The 17,237-nt window shown below is 37.2% G+C and overlaps 3 protein-coding genes across 3 annotated transcripts; 2 read left to right on the top strand and 1 right to left on the bottom strand.

Moving 5' to 3' along the window:
* Positions 1–236: 236 nt before the first annotated feature.
* Positions 237–1,238, top strand: LOC125480832 (auxin-induced in root cultures protein 12-like). Its single transcript, XM_048592030.1, has one exon. The coding sequence runs from the start codon at positions 317–319 to the stop codon at positions 1,097–1,099; it is 783 nt and encodes a 260-aa protein (XP_048447987.1). The 5' UTR covers positions 237–316; the 3' UTR covers positions 1,100–1,238.
* Positions 1,239–4,778: 3,540 nt separating this feature from the next.
* Positions 4,779–10,604, top strand: LOC103949602. Its single transcript, XM_009360715.3, has 14 exons — positions 4,779–5,281; positions 5,398–5,507; positions 5,602–5,664; positions 5,757–5,937; positions 6,033–6,137; positions 6,239–6,372; positions 6,500–7,067; positions 7,657–7,722; positions 7,903–7,979; positions 8,416–8,697; positions 8,785–9,124; positions 9,212–9,364; positions 9,463–9,999; positions 10,170–10,604. Exons 1-14 carry the CDS (start codon positions 5,015–5,017, stop codon positions 10,350–10,352), a joined length of 3,066 nt encoding a protein of 1,021 aa, XP_009358990.2. The 5' UTR covers positions 4,779–5,014; the 3' UTR covers positions 10,353–10,604.
* A 248-nt stretch (positions 10,605–10,852) lies between these two features.
* LOC103949601 (ras-related protein RABA5b) lies at positions 10,853–14,147 on the bottom strand. The gene is made up of 2 exons (XM_009360714.3): positions 13,706–14,147; positions 10,853–11,307 (listed from the first exon to the last, which is right to left on the bottom strand). The coding sequence occupies exons 1-2, from the start codon at positions 14,034–14,036 to the stop codon at positions 10,991–10,993; spliced, it is 648 nt and encodes a 215-aa protein (XP_009358989.2). The 5' UTR covers positions 14,037–14,147; the 3' UTR covers positions 10,853–10,990.
* Positions 14,148–17,237: the final 3,090 nt, after the last annotated feature.

Genomic DNA, 17,237 nt, shown 5'->3' with positions numbered 1-17,237 from the left:
CTTTCAAACAGCAAAAAAAAAGAAAAAAAAAAAGAAAAAAGGGACCCGTGGACCCGGCCCGAACCGGCCCGTTTCAACCGGGCCGGGTAAGGTCCGGTTCTTATATTAAAAAATGTAATCCCCGGTCCGGTCCGCCCCGTTCCCTTTGAACTTAGGTCCGGTCCGGTCCCTTCAAAATTGGGCCCGGCCCGTGCCCAGCCCTATATAAAGCCCCACAAGCTTTGTATTCGGCATAGAACACTCTCTCTCTCTCTCTCTCTCTCTGGCCCCCTTTTTCTTTCTTTCCACAGAGTTCTTATCTCGCCGCACTCCTTCAATGGCTTCCTCTCTCCCTCTCTCTCTCCTCCTCCAAATCTCATGCATTTCCCTCCTATTGGCTCTGCTAATCTCACCCGCCGCACAAGCAGCCACCTGCACCTCACCGACATTCAAAAACAACAAGGTCTACTCCAACTGCAACGACCTCCCCGCCCTCAACTCCTACCTCCACTGGACGTACAACCGCTCCAACTCCTCCCTCTCCATTGCCTTCGTCGCCGCCCCCGCCAAGACCGGCGGCTGGGTCGCTTGGGCCATCAACCCCACAGCCGAAAAAATGGCCGGGTCTCAGGCCCTACTGGCCCACCTAACGACCGACGGCACCCCGGTCGTCAAAACCTACAACATCAGCTCCTACAGCTCCATCATTCCAGGAAATCTCTCGTTCGACGTCTGGGACATCAGCGCCGAGTTCTCCAACAGCACCTACATGATCTTCGCCACCGTCAAGGTCCCAGAAAACAAGGAGTCCGTCAACCAGGTCTGGCAGGTGGGCCCCGGAGTCAACACCACCACTGGTTTCCCTGAAAAGCATGACTTTGCCCCCGCCAATCTCAGGTCCTATGGCCTCTTGAACTTGGTAGCTAATGCCACCACTAACTCCACTACCAATACCACCTGTGGGGCTTTGAGGCCTAGGTGTGGAGGAAACATGGGCTTGTTTTCCGTTTTGTTTTCGGTTGGTAGAGCTCTCGCAACGGTTGGTGGAGCTCTCGCTGAATTTCTAAATTTGGTAAGCTTAGTTTTATTTTTTTACTCTTTTTACTCTTCTCGTGCTTAATATTAACGTGATTGAAATCATTGAGGTTGATTGTATCGATCGAAGAAGAGACGGAGGTTTCAGGCCTTTCGCACTTATTTAGGTGGAAGAATATTTGTTATTATATTCCATGATATTATGAATCCCACTTTGATTGAAATCTGCTTCTTATCTGTATTTTTTTCTGGATAAATATGAGAACAGAACATTAATTAAAATCGGTAGTTTGTGAGTAGAGAGATGCTGCTCGATTTAGTTTATACTGTTATATTAATACGTGGTGATCTTTAGGTTTAGATTTTTCCTATATTTTCAATTTTTGTGGCTCGTACTAGCTTTACTCTTTTGAAGAAATAAGATAACGACATTTAGCAAACGAAAAGGGTCAATTGAATCTGAAAGTGAACGGTAAATGTGTCACACATAAATAATCAGAACGAGGCAATCGCTTGACGAGCGAGAAAGGAACAGGGCCAATTACCACACGTTCGACCCGAAAGTCTACATACCAGAGTCACAATGTGAGGATATGCTAAGGTATATGTTTTTTCAAACGAACTAATAATACTTATTTTCTTTAGTCAATCGGTTAAAGAAAATGATCGATAAATAAAGATAACTAGAAGTAGCTAGACATTCGCGTGAGAAGTGAAAAAAAGAACATAACCAATTATCACATGTTGGATGAAATGTTTACACATTACATGGTCGTAATGTGAGAATGCTAGGGTTTACATACATTTCTAATGACCTAATGGTCATAATGTGAGGTTGCTAGGGTTCAAACTCTTCCTCAGCTAGCTTTGTGTAAATTAGTACTAGCCTTCATGCACGCGCGTGCAGGATATATTTTTTGAATTACGGAGTGTTACGCACGACTTACACGTTTTAAATATATTTATATACGTAAATTGACAAAAAAATATTTGAAGTAAATGAATAATCTTAGATCTACGGAGTGTTACGCACGACTTACACGTTTTAAATGTATTTATATACGTAAATTGACAAAAAATATTTGAAGTAAATGAATAAACTTAGATCATGCTAGAAGAAGCCCCTCATAAACCAATTAAAGCAGCTGAATTAACATAATAATATTGGTTTCTATAGAATTTACAATAAGAATAGAGAAAATAATATTTAATGAACAATTGATTTAAATCACATTATTGCTAGCCCATTGTGAGACTAAGTTCACCCTCCTCCTTAGTGTAGATAATATCGTTTGTTAAAAAAAAAATCATTTGACAACTAATTTAATTATATTATTATCAGCATGCAAAAGATTATATAAAATTCTTTTGCCGAAATTATTATATAAAATTCGATTACACAAGATTTTATTATCTAAAGGTCAATAATCATGGAATCCAAGTCAATATATATAAGCGAATTACCCAACCGAAGTACGCCACATCCCACCTCACTCCCCTAATTTTATATTTCAATAAATAAATAAAACTAAATGCTAATGGCTGAGGGAACACCAGCACTTGGAAAAATTTCTCCTGGACTGCCGACCACCTAATATTCAAATCTAGCAATTATGGAAAAGGGGTCAATTCTGCTTGGCCATGTCATAGTGACGCATTGCTGATTATAAATAGAAAAATTAAAAATTAAAATAAAGACAAAAACTAAACAACTATTGAAACGAGTTAAATGATATTACTTGAGCGGACGAGAAAATTTTATGTGTCATCGAGTATATGATTGTTGTGTGTAATTAGCGGAGTGAGTTATGTTTTTGTTAAGATAAAGTGTTATTATTATGTTTATTATTTAGAATTGTATTTATCACAGGCCGTAAATCATTGAAAAAAATATCTTTCGTCGCATAATATATTCTCTAACTGTAAGGTAGATTCTCTTCAAACTGAGCAATCGTGAAAATCTCTTTAAGATGAGGTTTGTGAAAATCTCTTTTGGTTACAATGGTCCCTTCACAAATTGTTTAGTGGGGCTTTCTGAGAATAGGACTTGTAGGTGTGCTAGTGCCACTAAATGGTATAGAGTGCATACATATCTTTCAACCTATGCCACAAGCTAGCGCATGCATTTTGGCACATCTTTCCTATGTACAAACAACCTTGGCCCTTAACTTCACGGCTGGCAAAGAGAACCCATACAAAGACATACAAAGCGTTTATGTGGATGAGGATACGAACTTGAGTGTAAGAGAGCAGATACATTGTCCTAGTTAACTGGCATAATTCAAATATGTGATATGCAATCACTTTCAATTAGAGAAACTATTGGGTTTATTTTAAACGGATGCAATCGCTAAAATTGGAGTGGGCTGGAGAACACTCGCACCTGACATTTCGAGCAATGCGTAAGAGGTGTAAATTACTATTATTACAAACTTGGTTGATTAAATCCACCTAATATCATGTCTATGTATTAGCTGGTCCAATATACTTCACAAGTTGAATAACACTTTAATAAGTTTACAACGATATATTTACAGCGAAGGAATTGTGCTAAGTCACAGAATGGATATGCTATAAGAATTTGGTATCGAATTCGTTATCAACAAGAGTCGAACTTAAGATTTCCTTAAAAGTGGAGAAAAAAACCAATAAAGCGTCATTCTCACTGAAAGTATTTGTTAATACATCAATATTGATATTTTAGTGTTTTATTTTTATTTGTTTATTACAAACAATAGCGTCAGTGAGTTAAATTGTTAGTTGTTTGAGAAAAGAGTGATTGGAGGGTGATCGGTGGTGATCAAACATTCACCCGAGTGCATAAGCATGCTTGCTTTTTGTTATTGCCGTAAAGCATCTGCGATATTGATACTATCGTTAAATGTTTTGATCGTGTACTTTCGAGGTCCAAAATGAGATCCAAAGGAAAATGAGATGGTGAATTTTAGGCCCAAAAGGAGAATGAGATGGTGAATTGTAGGCCCAAAAGACAGACCTGTTTATCCGTGCCCAGTTTAATATGGAATAAACCTGCAGGCCCATTTTAAACTATTAAAGTAGAAGTTCTTTTGTTGGAAAGAATGAAACAATGAACAAGTGCGTCAAACTTAGGTATGTAAAGTCATTTTTCTTCCAAAAGAACACACTTCTATGTTTAAATAATAAAACAAACTCTTTTATGAAAGTTATATGTCAATGGTTAAATTTTTGGTAAACGTGAATAGTTTTAGTTGGGAATTGTTGTCGGCATTTCAAAAATCTCATTGTGCACTTCAAATTTTTTATAATTAGAAAGAAAAATATATTTGTGAGGTGTGTAGATTGAGATTATTAAATTGTTAATAACAGTTCCCTTTAGTTACTCAGTTTCACTTTTTAATCTCCAAACGGACATTGTAATTTAACAAGTTCTGAATACTCTATTATTAACAATCCAAATTCAATCCACTCATTTTCTGAAACAACATTCTCTTTCTTTTCTCCTTGTTCAAGGATCCACTGTTATTTTTTTTTAATATTCAACAGACGAATAGTTGATCTGTAAATTAAAGAGTGACTATTCATTTGACTACTACAAAATCTGTCGAATATGTGTTTTTCTAGATTTAACTATTTAAAATAAAATTTTGGTGGTTTGATGACTCAAAATTGAGTATGTAAAAGCTTGTTCGTGATTAATTGGTACGACAATATTCAGCCTTTCATTTAGTTGAAAAATGTTTTTAGTTGGATTCGCATTAATAAGAATGAGGAGATATTTATAACGAGCAAAGCAATGATGCCAAGTTACCAATTCGATGTATCCGATTCCCTGGCATATGCCTTCACAACCCGCACACGATTCTCTCTCTTTTTTCTCAATCTCTAATTTTGGTAATTAAAATTAAATTAAAAAAATTAAAAAATAAAACTCAGACAGGCGAACAGGAACAATCCCTGTCGCCGCGCTTCGTGATCTTCGTCGGCGTTTATCCCGAACGAACAAATTAGCAAATCGCCAATGGAGTCGATACAAAGCAAAGTGGAGGCATGGATCAAGGAGCAGCGAGCCAAGCTCCTCAAGGTCTCCTGGGGCCCTCTGCAGTGGAGGATGAAGTGGCCCTGGCTCGGCAAGGAGGGCGACCGCGAGCGCCGCCGCAGGATCCACCAGGAGTACGAGCGCCGCCGCAAGCAGCTCCACGATCTCTGTGCCGCCGTCAAGGCCGACTCCGTCTCCGACCTCCAGGACATCCTCAGCTGCATGGTTCTCTCCGAGTGCGTTTACAAGGTCAGTAAAAAATGTGAAAATCTTTCAATCTCTCTCTCTCTCTCTCTCTCGCATTTGATCATAGATTCAAACACCTTGTGTGCAATCTTAATGTTGTGATGAAATGCTTCGGATAGAGACCTGCTTCGGACTTGGTTTGGGCTGTGAATAAGTTTAAGTCCGACTTCGGAGGACAAATTGTTTCTCTCGAGCGTGTTCAACCTTCTTCGGATCACGTTCCTCACAGGTGTTTGATTTTTTTCGTTGCGAGGATTGTTTGATTTGAAAGTTTGCTTCTTGGGGTCGATTGTTTTAGCTGTTTTGCGTTTGGGTGTATGCAGTTATTTGTTGGCGGAATCCGGTGATACATTGTTTGCTTCTTTCATTGGAACCAAGCAGTACAAGTAAGAACCATTTGAATTCGATTAATTCATCCAGAATTCTATTCGTTGCGTCGATATTTATTGTTTATTTGTTTGTTTGTTATTTTGCGAAGGGATGTGATGGCGGATGCAAACATATTTCAAGGTGCTATATTTCATGAGGATGTAGTGGAGGATACTAATGGGACTGAAACTACTAAATGTAATCCACCTGAAAAAGGAAAGGGAAATGGAGAAAATTTGTGGAATCCTCTTGAATCAAAAGCAAATAAAGCTAAACCTGCCGCACATCGGGTATGATTGTAGTCCCACGCACGAAATCACGTGCTCTTTTGTAATGCGCCAATATGATTTTCTAACATGCTATCTTTTCAAAATGTTACCTTTAGGGGTTCTTGGCTCGTGCTAAAGGGATACCTGCGTTGGAGTTGTACAGGCTTGCTCAAAATAAAAAACGGAACCTTGTGTTATGTGGTCACTCACTTGGTGGAGCAGTATGTCCATTAGCTGTTTTGCTAGACAGTTTACTTGTTAGTGATCACTTTGCTTGTTATTGGTTTGAGCTCATACTATCTTCGCTCTTTGGATGATGTAGGTAGCAGTATTAGCTACCCTTGCTATTTTGAGGGTGGTCGCTTCTTCTTCTTCTTCATTAAAGGATAATGGAAATGTTAAAGTCAAATGCATCACATTTTCCCAGCCCCCTGTTGGGAATGCAGCTTTAAGAGAGTAGGTTTCTTGCCCTTTTTCAACTGTCTTTTTCTGGTATTTCATAGTTAGCAAAGATTATTCATGTCTCTATTCTCTTATTCCAGCGTAACTAAATCTCTGTTTTTTATCATCTATTTTCTTGTAGTTATGTTAGTAGAGAGGGATGGCAGCATTACTTCAAGAGTTACTGCATTCCCGAAGATCTGGTGCCTCGCATCCTGTCTCCTGCTTATTTTCATCATTATAACGCACAATCTCCTTCAGTGCCTGCTGAAACCGGAACTACCAGGATATCCATGTTAAAAAGTGAGGAAGTAGTAGGACAACGCAAAGAGAATGGTGGCGAACAGTTGGTTCTGGGTTTGGGACCTGTGCAGACTTCTATGTGGAGACTTTCGAAGCTTGTTCCCTTAGAAGGCATAAGAAGACAATTTAACAAATACAGAGGAAAGAACGTTGGTTCTGTGGAGACATCTTCTCAATCAGATTCTGTTGCAACAACTGTAGTAGATGATGACATGGTAGAACCACAGTCTCTTGAAATACAAGAAGGTTCTGATGGTATATCTCTTAAGCCTATCTCAGAAACTGATAAAGAGCCACTGGGTGTAGCACCAAGTGGGAAGTCAGCTAAAAAAAGCTCCACAAAAAATGGGGATAGCCGCACATGGCGCAGAGTCCCTTATTTACCTTCATATGTACCATTTGGGGAGGTATTATATTACAAACTGGAAGCCCTTGTATAATCTTCTTCAAGCTTAGGTGCATGCATGTGGGCTTGTAAAGTAGTCCAAATTATTGAATGTGTGATGGTTTGTTGCTATCAGTATCTTTGTTGTTCTGTCTTCTACCCCCTGAGATCTCTATAATCTTAGATTGGCGTTGCAATTGTTATGTTGCTTATGGTATTTTGTACATTTTGCGTTTGTCTGCAATGAGCTGTAAGCTAAAGTACTTAATTGCCAGTCCTCAGTAGCTACGCATTCTTGATTTAGTCAACAAGATGTTGTCTTCTATGCCGTTACCCAACCTATATGCTTGGATAAAACATTTTTAGCAAATACCGTCTCGGTTTACCTGTTAGGAAACATATTTGATGCCTTCTTGCTTTGTACTTCAAAGTGATTTTTGTTGTGCTTTGTTTAAATTTTTTTTTTTGACGGCATGAAGGCATTATTTGCTCTCTTTGCTGATGACATTGTGATTTTATCTTGGTGCTTTTGTATGCCTCAAAATGCTAATTGTTAACTTGGTTTACAGTTGTCAACTGAACTCGTCTGAAATTCTTTTATGTTGTGCCAGCTTTATCTCTTGGACAATTCGTCAGTGAAGTCACTATCAGATGCAGAGTACTCAAAGTTGACATCGGTAGGCACTTCCTTTGCTTGACCATCAGTTATTTCTTTATTTTTTTTCTTTTGGATTATATTAGTTCTGCTGGTTAAGGGTTTTTGTTGACATTTTTTCTTGTTTACACGTAGTTATTAGTTGTCATTGTGTCTGGAATATCTCATTTCATTTGCTTTCTTCTGGCAAAGACATTTTCAGGTCAGGTCTGTGATTGCGGAGCTGAGGGAACGATTTCAATCACATTCAATGAAGTCATATAGGTTTCGCTTCCAGAGGTAATAACGATTCTACCTTACAAAAATATATCTCTTGTTAATCCGATTATTTGTTGACCTGCTGCAATATCCTTTCTTCCCAAATTGGTGGTGGGACACTGGTTTGAAGGACTATGTTTGCCTTTTGGTTGATCTTATTTGTTGCTTTCTTTTCATCCTGTTTTCCTTACAAATAATCTTTACAAATATCAAATCACATTTGGACCTATGTCAGTGACCAAGCATTTAACATATGAATACAACAGATGATCTAAATCTATATTCAGGAATGAGACAAGGTCCAGTGTAATCTAGTTAGGGCATCTAATTTGAATTTCTTGCACCTTGTACCTGGAATTCGGTATGTAGTTGGAAAATGCAATCTCATGTCTTCATTTGGACCTTCTTGTAACTTTTCTTCCATTTCTTACTTGACGGGACCTTGTTGCCTCTGCAGAATCTATGACCTGTGCATGAAAGATGATACGTCACCTTTTTCAGCCATAGAACAACTACAGCAGTTTCCACATCTACAGCAGTGGCTTGGTCTTGCAGTTGCAGGAACTGTGGAGCTTGGGCATATTGTTGAGTCTCCAGTTATTCGGACAGCTACTTCAGTTGCTCCTCTTGGATGGAATGGCATACTTGGTGAGAAGAACGGAGATCCCTTAAAAGTTGATATCACTGGTTATGGATTGCATCTTTGTACACTTGTGCATGCCCAAGTGAATGGTAACTGGTACTGTTCTGTGCAACTGTATCTTCAATGATTCTACTCTATCTGCAGTCAATTATTTTATTTACGTAACACTGTATCTTCAATTAGGTGTTCAACAACAGTAGAATCGTTTCCTTCAACCCCAGCTTATTCCTCAAATTGTGGAGAAAATCTGGAACTACAAAAAATGCGAGTCTTAATTGGAGCCCCATTGAAACAGCCGCCAAAGCATCAGATGGAAGCAGATTCAGTGATGCATGTGTTTTCTGCTATTGATTCCAACACGGCTAATCTTAGTAGGGAGCACACTTCAGGACCATTTCATGAGGAAAAGTCCATGCGTCCTGAAGGGTTAAGTGAATTTTTCATATTTTGTACCAGTGACTTCACCACAGTTTCTAAAGAGGTGCATGTGAGAACTCGTAGGGTGCGGTTACTTGGTCTTGAGGTATTGATGCTTGAATTCTTGGTAATAAAAACTTGTCTTATATATTTTAGTTCGTGTAGTTACTCACATGATTTATTGCCCATGTAGGGAGCCGGAAAGACTTCCCTTTTTAAGGCAATACTATCCCAAGGCAGAATTACCCATATTACAAATATTGAGAATCTGCTTCCAGAAACTGACGCCCAAGAAGGTGTTTCTCTTGGTTTATGCTTCTGTGATTCAGCAGGGGTAAATTTGCAGGTATTTCCTCCTTCCATGGTAAAGAATGTCCCTATTGGCATGGATTATTTTATACTTTCTCATGATTTATTGTCATATTTCTCGAATTTGTGTTGCAGGAGCTGAATTTGGAGGCTACTCGTTTCAGAGATGAACTATGGACAGGAATTCGTGATCTTAATCGGAAGACCGACTTGATTGTTCTTGTTCATAACCTGTCTCATAGAATACCACACTTAAATCACTCAAATGGATCGCAACAAAAGCCAGCCCTTACACTTCTGCTGGATGAGGCAAAATCTTTGGGAATTCCTTGGGTCCTTGCCGTAACAAACAAATTTTCTGTCAGTGCTCATCAGCAGAAGGCAGCAATTGATGCTGTTGTCCAGTCATACCAAGCATCTCCAAGGACCACTGGCGTTATCAATTCCTGTCCATATGTCACGCCAAGTGCTGCAAGCACTAATTTGTCATGGGGTGCAACCACCGGAGATGCTGATGGAAGGATGGGTGCTCAAAGCTTATTTTTTGCTCCCATCAATTTTGTGAAGCGGCCTTTCCAGAAGAAAGAAATTATTCTCCCAGTTGAGGGTGTCAACTCTCTTCGTCAAGTAGTCCATCATGTACTGCGGAGCCACGAGGAAGCTGCATTGCAGGTGAACAAATGTTTCATAGATCTTATGTTGCAATAGGGTTTTTCTGCTCTCGAGATTTGTTGCTTACTGTTTCACTGTCATATATGCTTGTGGACGGGGGTGCTAGTGGTATAAATACCATTTTATCTACCAAAATTATTCACGTCTACTAAATGATTTTCGATTTGAAGGAACTTGCAAGAGATAGGCTGTTGGTGGAAGTGGAAAGAGAGCGTACAATCGCCATGGGACGTGATTCTCAAGCCAAGTCAAATTCTCTTACTTCTGCAGCTGTGGGTGCTTCCCTCGGAGCCGGTCTTGGCATTGTCTTGGCTGTTGTCATGGGTGCAGCATCCGCCTTGAGGAAGCCTTAGAGAACTCACATCTCCGTAATTTATGCGGCGCAATCAGCAGTTGTTTCATGTTAGTAGTTGTAGTTGCAGGCCATTTTTTCATTTTTGTGGCTCTTAAAAGTGATTTGAGTTAACAAAATAGGTCTTCTTGGAATGGGAAATGTTCTCCCGAATAATTTTTAATTTACTGTACAGATAAATTTATTTTGATAGATATATAGTTAATGTATCCTTGTGTACCTTTTTTTCTTATACCAAAAAATCATTGATCAATTGCAAGGGTTTGTTTGTCCAAAAAAAATTTGTAAGGGTTTGTAATTTAGCTGCTTAAGAACATTTACCTATGCACCAGATATCTCGAGTTTGAATTCTCTCTCCCCCGATAATGATTTTTCTATTTTTCACTCTTGTTTGCAACTAAAAAAGTTTAATTTCCAAATAATTAATAATAAAACCCAACCAAAGCGGAAAATAAAACCTCCAAAGAATTCAAACTGTTCCCAGGATTCCCAACACAATACTGTAATAAGAACTTGAAATTTTAGAAAACTATGAAAATAGTTTTGTTGATATATCTAATCCCCAATTAAAGGTTTATGAATGACTGCTGGGGGTGAAGGAACACTCTGAATGTAAACGTAAAACCCAAGGAATAGGGATCATCCACCGCAACAAGAGAGATTCATCCGGCTTTTCGAGTCTGCCCCGTTTTTCACCAGGCTTACTCGGTTCACAGACAACTCGGCCTTGTAGGAATCAGAATTTAGGACTTTGCGGCTGACATTGTTGTAAATCTCCCGGATAACTATCTCAAAAGCCGTTTGAACGTTGGTGGAATTCAGTGCAGAAGTCTCCATGAAGAATAGCCCTTGTTCCTCAGCAAGGTTTTTGCCTTCTTCCAAGCTCACAGCCCTAAGATCCTCCAAGTCACACTTGTTTCCTACCAGCATCCTTGCTACTGTTGTTTCACAATGAGCTGCGTAATCATTCCATTAAGCGTTAACTGTCTGACCCTCGATAAATTAGAAATATGAATATGAATGTCAAAATGATCAGAAAGTTAAAACAAAACCTGCAAACTAATTAAGGGGTAAAACCAACAAGTTCTATAAGCATCTTAATGAATCCAAAGTATTAGCCACTGAATTACTCTAAGTTGCATCTATTTGCAAACACACAAAAATACTACGGTTCGTATTTGTTAGACGGGATATTTCTGTAAGAAACTTAGGCTGCTGAACAGAATATAATAAGCATTCACAATCAATTTCTTACGCTTTCACTAAATCATGTCAAGTACATTGCACAATTTGAGGAATTTAGAAACATAAGCAAAACTATATCAGAACCAACCTGGCTTCAACAAGCCGAAAACATTAGCCTGCAACCGGTGCAATCCAAGCCACACTTGTGGCTCAAGTTGGGACCAGGTTCTAAGGCAGGTATAAAGTTCTAACATTAATGAAAAAATGTTGAATAACTTGGGAAGTAGTTGCCTTTCAATATGAATAAGCAAACTCCCACGTTAAGCAATCCACAAATCATAACTCCTTGAATTACAACTTAAATGCTTGACCTAACCTCGAAAATGTTCAGCAGCAATTATATCCAAGTTCTGCTCCCTAAGAAGACCACATTTATATACAACACCTTCCCTATTCACACTGGCACTGGCACTGCATATCAGCCACAAAAGCAGTAGCATTTCATTTGGGGTTTCTCATTTCTGCACAAAGTTGTTTCAAGTTGCAACCAAACTTTCATTACGACACCATTTTCAGGGAAGAACGTGTTCCCAAGCAATTAGAAGCTTTTTATTCCCAACTATACAAAAAGAAATAGTAAAATTGCCAGTTCTTTACTCGCACAATGTATAATCAGAACCAGACCAATTGAGCAAAAAATTGAGTGGAAATATAATAAACCAAATAAAGCATCCAATATTTCATTTAAGGCTGGAAAAAATTCTCAAAAATCCTGAACCAAACCCAAAAAATCCCGATTCCAAACCAAAATTCCTGAAATTTGGGATGAAATACCGAACCGATCCCAAAATTTCGATACGGGAATTCGGTATTATCTACACAATTTTTCAGTAATCTCTTACCGAACCGAAAAAGTATTATATATTTATATATATAATTATATATACATGCCTTTTATGCAAAGAGATCCACATTTTTTTTCAAAAAATAGAGATTAGGTGAGGGGCTCAATCCACATCGAATTTCAACGATTCAAACAATTTATTTTGTAAGTCTCAATTCATAGATCATCATTGCAAAAATTCAATTCAATCCGAAACCATTTGCCTATTTAATTATCAAGATAAAATTTCATTATTTATTATATAACAAAGTATTTGTTAATTTCTTTGAACCCAATCAAATATCTTAAACATTTCCGATTTAGCTAATATTTTGTAAGAATGATCTTTGAGGTACAACTTAAAAAATAGATGGTTCACATCGTTAATGTTCGATGTAGTTTGAACCCTATAACTAATTCCCATTTTTATAAAAAAAATGGATATCCCTTCCCTTGAAGATTTCCATTATATATATAAAATACATTCAAACGATTGCTAACTACTAGTAGCACTACAATTGGTGTGGTCTACAAGTAGGGACCATAAACATTTATCGTCACTTTTGCCTATATATATATATATATATATATATAATACATTCGAATGGTTGCTAACTACTATTAGCAATATAATTGTTCTGGTCTATAAGCAGTAACCATAACCATTTATCGCCACATTTGCCGGTCCATACCTCCCACAAATATGTCCTTTTCTTCAATACGAAATCAAAAAATTGTATGGTAAGTTTTCGAACATATTAGGTTTGTAATTTATTTTTTTTGCTTTTGGATTTTGTTACTTATTTTATTTGGATTGCATGTTAAATTAACTTGGTATGAATGATTGCTATTTCAATTTATATGAAATTTAGGAATACCAAACCATACTGGAATACCAAAAATATTTCGGGAATCCCGAAAATTAGGAATACCGAAATTTTGATTTGGAATTGATCTTCAAATTCCCGTTCCGAAAATTTTTGGTTTGGGATTTAAGATTCTATTTTTGGTTTGAAATCTCATACCGAACCACCCCTAATTTCATTAACCAAATAATCTCTTCATTGTTCCTACATTTTCTCACAAACCAAACAGAAAAATCAATCTCAACAAAAGGGGTAGGCAAAAACTTACTGGTAAAGACAAATACAGCTAAAACAATTACCCTCTGCTAACCAAAACTTGATATCATCCAAAACCCACAAAAAATCTTCATTTTCCCGCATATTCTCACCAACCAAACAGAAAAAACCAATCTTTAACAAAAGTGTCATGCAAAAACTTACTGGTAAGCTCATCGAGCCATCGCTTGACGCTCTCGAAGGTGTTCTTCCTACTGATATCGTAGACAATCAGGGCGCCAACAGCGCCTCTGTAGTAAGCAGAGGTGACGGCCCTGAAGCGCTCTTGGCCGGCGGTGTCCCAGATCTGTGCTTTGATCATTTTTCCGTCGATTTCCAATTCTTGGGTCAGAAACTCGACCCCGATTGTGGCCTTGTTGTTGGGGTCGAACTCGTTGCGGGCGAACCGCGAGAGGAGGTTGGACTTGCCCACCGCCGAGTCGCCTATTAGCACCACCTTGAACAAGTACTCCTCTCCTTCGAGCCCTTCCTCCATTGGGTCGCTCTCGCTCTCGGTTTCTCCCTGTGAGTTTTCTTCGAGACACTGACTTGCTTGGACTTTTTATGGAAAGGAAAGGCGTTTTGTGCGCGTGTGTGTGCATGCGAGGAAGTTCGGGTTAGTTTTGTAGCGCTTGAAATTAGGTTAGGACAATGCTGCGTAATTGGCGGGTTAATCAAATTTTGGTGATTTTCTTAATATTTCTTTTTGTTGTTATATATACGTTTTTATACGTTGAGTTTTTGGGCTAGGCCTTTGATTTGCGAGTAGGATATTACGGTGACGACACTTAAATCTAATAACATGTTTTTGTCCATCACAATTACTTATGATAATATTTCAAGCCAATTACATAGTGGCATGTATCTTAATTTATTCATAAAACGCGTTAATAAATTTACGTGTCGTTATCGTAGTATCTCACTCACGTGAATGTTTCATAAGACAATAATTGTGTTCACCATTAAGCGCACATTTTGTCCATTCAATTATAATTAATGTATTTTCACTATTAAAATAAAAATCATAATCGTAATTGTTCATTTGCTTAACCATTTAATCATTTACTGAACTAATAAACAATTTTAATAACTAAAATCCTCATGAAAAGCCATCCATGTATTCTTTACATATTAATTGCTACAAATCTCTAATTTTGTTAAAGTATTTTAAAAAAATTATTAAGAAAATAGAATATTCCAATTATAATATTTTTTTAAAGAAAAATAACGAAATTCATTAACACAAAGTATATCCTACCCCTTATGGGCGAGTGGTGACCATGAATGGCTTTTATTTGCATGCAGATACAAATTAAGCTATAATTAATCGATAAGGTTGTCGGTTAAGTGGGTACTCATATTGAAAGCAAGCCGGACAGCGATTTGTGACAATATTTATTGGAAAAAAAAAAAAATTATTTGAACATTATGACAGCATGTGGTTTCATTTGATGATAACAAAAACATCAATCACCATTTCAATCATGACATAAATGTTACAATTAAAGTCATTCGTAAATAGTAATTGACGAGTTTATAAACACATCACATGACGGTGTGCGTTCCCGTAAAGTATGCTCTACCATGCTTATGCTAGTTTGGTTGTTTCGTATTTTGTTATGGTACACAAGTGAGTACCTCAGTATTATTTTTTTATAATAAAAAAATAGTTAAACCACCTTCTAGTAATAATAAGGACAAAATTAAGAGGAACCAGGCGTGGATAAAAGGCCCAGAGGGCACCAATTATTTTAATTCCAACATGTGCCCCTGACAAAAATATTTCTCCGTCAGCCCATTCCCTTAACTTCCGTAAGCCCAAGTCCAAATTTCAGTCCTCTCAACAGACCTTAGTCCACAAATAAATAAAAAACCAGACGAAAAAATAAAAAAAAATAGAATCAATTCTCTAAAGGAATCATTTCCTACAAAATCTCCATCTTCTCTACAATCTCTTTCCATTAGTATAGATAATAATAATAATATTATTATTTTTTGAAATAATAATATTGTTTGTTAAAAAAGAAAAAAAAGGTCAAGTAAAGATGCACAAACATTGAATCCAACGGTCATATGATTTCAAATTTAAGTAATTTTTAGTTTATATGATATTTGAGAGAATAAGTATAAAATAAACTGTTTGAATCGTTAAAATATATTAAAAAATAGACGGCGTAGAAATGTGCGTTAAAAACTATGTAAAAAAGTAGTGCTGCAAATTCAGTTCAAAGATAGAAAATTTAACTAATCGGGTTACATCTCTTCCCAGAGTGTCCTCTTTTCTTAACTGGGCGTTCACTAGTAGACGCAAGGAGAAGACTTCTTTTTTTTGGGCGAACCGCAAGGAGAAGACTTTTATAAAGCAACTTGGAAGTGAGAAGTCGAATTGTAAGAAATGTGCAAGCCCAAAAAGTTGACCATGATCAGATACTTCCTCATGCAGAGACCCGGTGCTTTTTTGACCAAAAGTGCTTTATTGATCAGATAAGAAGAGCCCGTGCTTAAGTTTAAATTGAACCATGGAGAGAAACTTTGTTATGATTGATTCCCCGAAAAGCAATTAGTATTGATTGAGGGTTTTTTTGGGAAGAGATCTCATCTGGATCTCTCCCACCAAGTTTTAGTGATCATAAAATCTGGGCTTTTGAAATTTGATTAAACGACTATAATTATTATAATTTTAAAAAGATCTCTTGTTTGTAGCCGTTCGATCAAATTTTAAAGTTCGGATCTCCGGATCCTTAAGATTTGGTAGGAGAGATTCGGATAGGATCTCTTCCTGGTTTTTTTTTTATTATGAAGAAAATATAAAATTCCTTGCTGATTCCAAAACAATTGAAAAGTTATGAATCAGGAAGGCATGAATGTGAAAGTGAATGCATATAGGTGAAGGAGCTCAACTAGGCTTTCTCTAGTTTTTCATATATAAATTGGAAGACGTTTTTCATATATACTTTGGATTATGAATTGTAAGGTGACTAGGTGAGAGTTACATATTTTTCTGACCGCATGTATTAGTAACATGAGATAATGTAATATCTGGCCCCATTTACAACCGTCCCTTAAAAGAACATCTTAAATAATATCAGACGAATCCTTAAATCACTTTAAACATTCATCAGTAGTCAAAATATATCTAGCCAAAAGATGGAAATGAGAATAACTTAAATACTCATTTTTAGTAAGAAAATATGCCATACTTAAGTCAAGGGGGATTAAACTCTACTATATGTGTTGTAAGTAAAAGTTCCCGGATGGGTACTAGGTTAATCTAGAGGGATGAATAGGTTTCAACTTAAAAATCCAAAATCAATTTTCAATTTAATTTTTTTCACATTCACAATACATATCAAATTATCATACACATATGCAGTAAAAAAAAATAAAATAAAATATGCACATAATATGTAGGATTTAACGAGGCAAAACCCACTACCGGGAAATTCCTCGACTCCCAAGCCAATACAAACGCTAAGAGAAATGAGTATAGCAAGACTTACAAAACTCATTCAACTAGACATGCATATTAGTAGGCAGTTTTGTCTTCACGTTTTGCTACTCTTGTAGAATTATTAGAGAGACGGGTCATAAGCCCACTTCCAACAACACCGATATTGTCTCTACTTTGGTAATTGTCACTTGAATAATTTGTCAGGTGTGGGGTTTTATTATAAAATTGTTAAAGAGATGGGCCAAG

The sequence above is a fragment of a genome, unplaced genomic scaffold (assembly GCF_019419815.1).
Source record: "Pyrus x bretschneideri cultivar Hongxiangsu unplaced genomic scaffold, Pyrus_bretschneideri_v1 Contig10, whole genome shotgun sequence".
In the NCBI taxonomy this organism is placed as follows: Eukaryota; Viridiplantae; Streptophyta; class Magnoliopsida; order Rosales; family Rosaceae; genus Pyrus; species Pyrus x bretschneideri.
Note: the sequence above shows the minus strand (reverse complement) of the source record. Positions and strands in the feature narration are given on the sequence as shown.

Coding starts and splice junctions, on each gene's coding strand:
- LOC125480832 (XM_048592030.1), top strand. CDS start 317: ATGGCTTCCTCTCTCCCTCTCTCTCTCCTCCTCCAAATCTCATGCATT.
- LOC103949602 (XM_009360715.3), top strand. CDS start 5,015: ATGGAGTCGATACAAAGCAAAGTGGAGGCATGGATCAAGGAGCAGCGA. Junction 7,068..7,656: donor CATATGTACCATTTGGGGAG/GTATTATATTAC, acceptor ATGTTGTGCCAG/CTTTATCTCTTGGACAATTC. Junction 7,980..8,415: donor TATAGGTTTCGCTTCCAGAG/GTAATAACGATT, acceptor TTGCCTCTGCAG/AATCTATGACCTGTGCATGA.
- LOC103949601 (XM_009360714.3), bottom strand. CDS start 14,036: ATGGAGGAAGGGCTCGAAGGAGAGGAGTACTTGTTCAAGGTGGTGCTA. Junction 11,308..13,705: donor ATGGCTCGATGAGCTTACCA/GTAAGTTTTTGC, acceptor ATGATTACGCAG/CTCATTGTGAAACAACAGTA.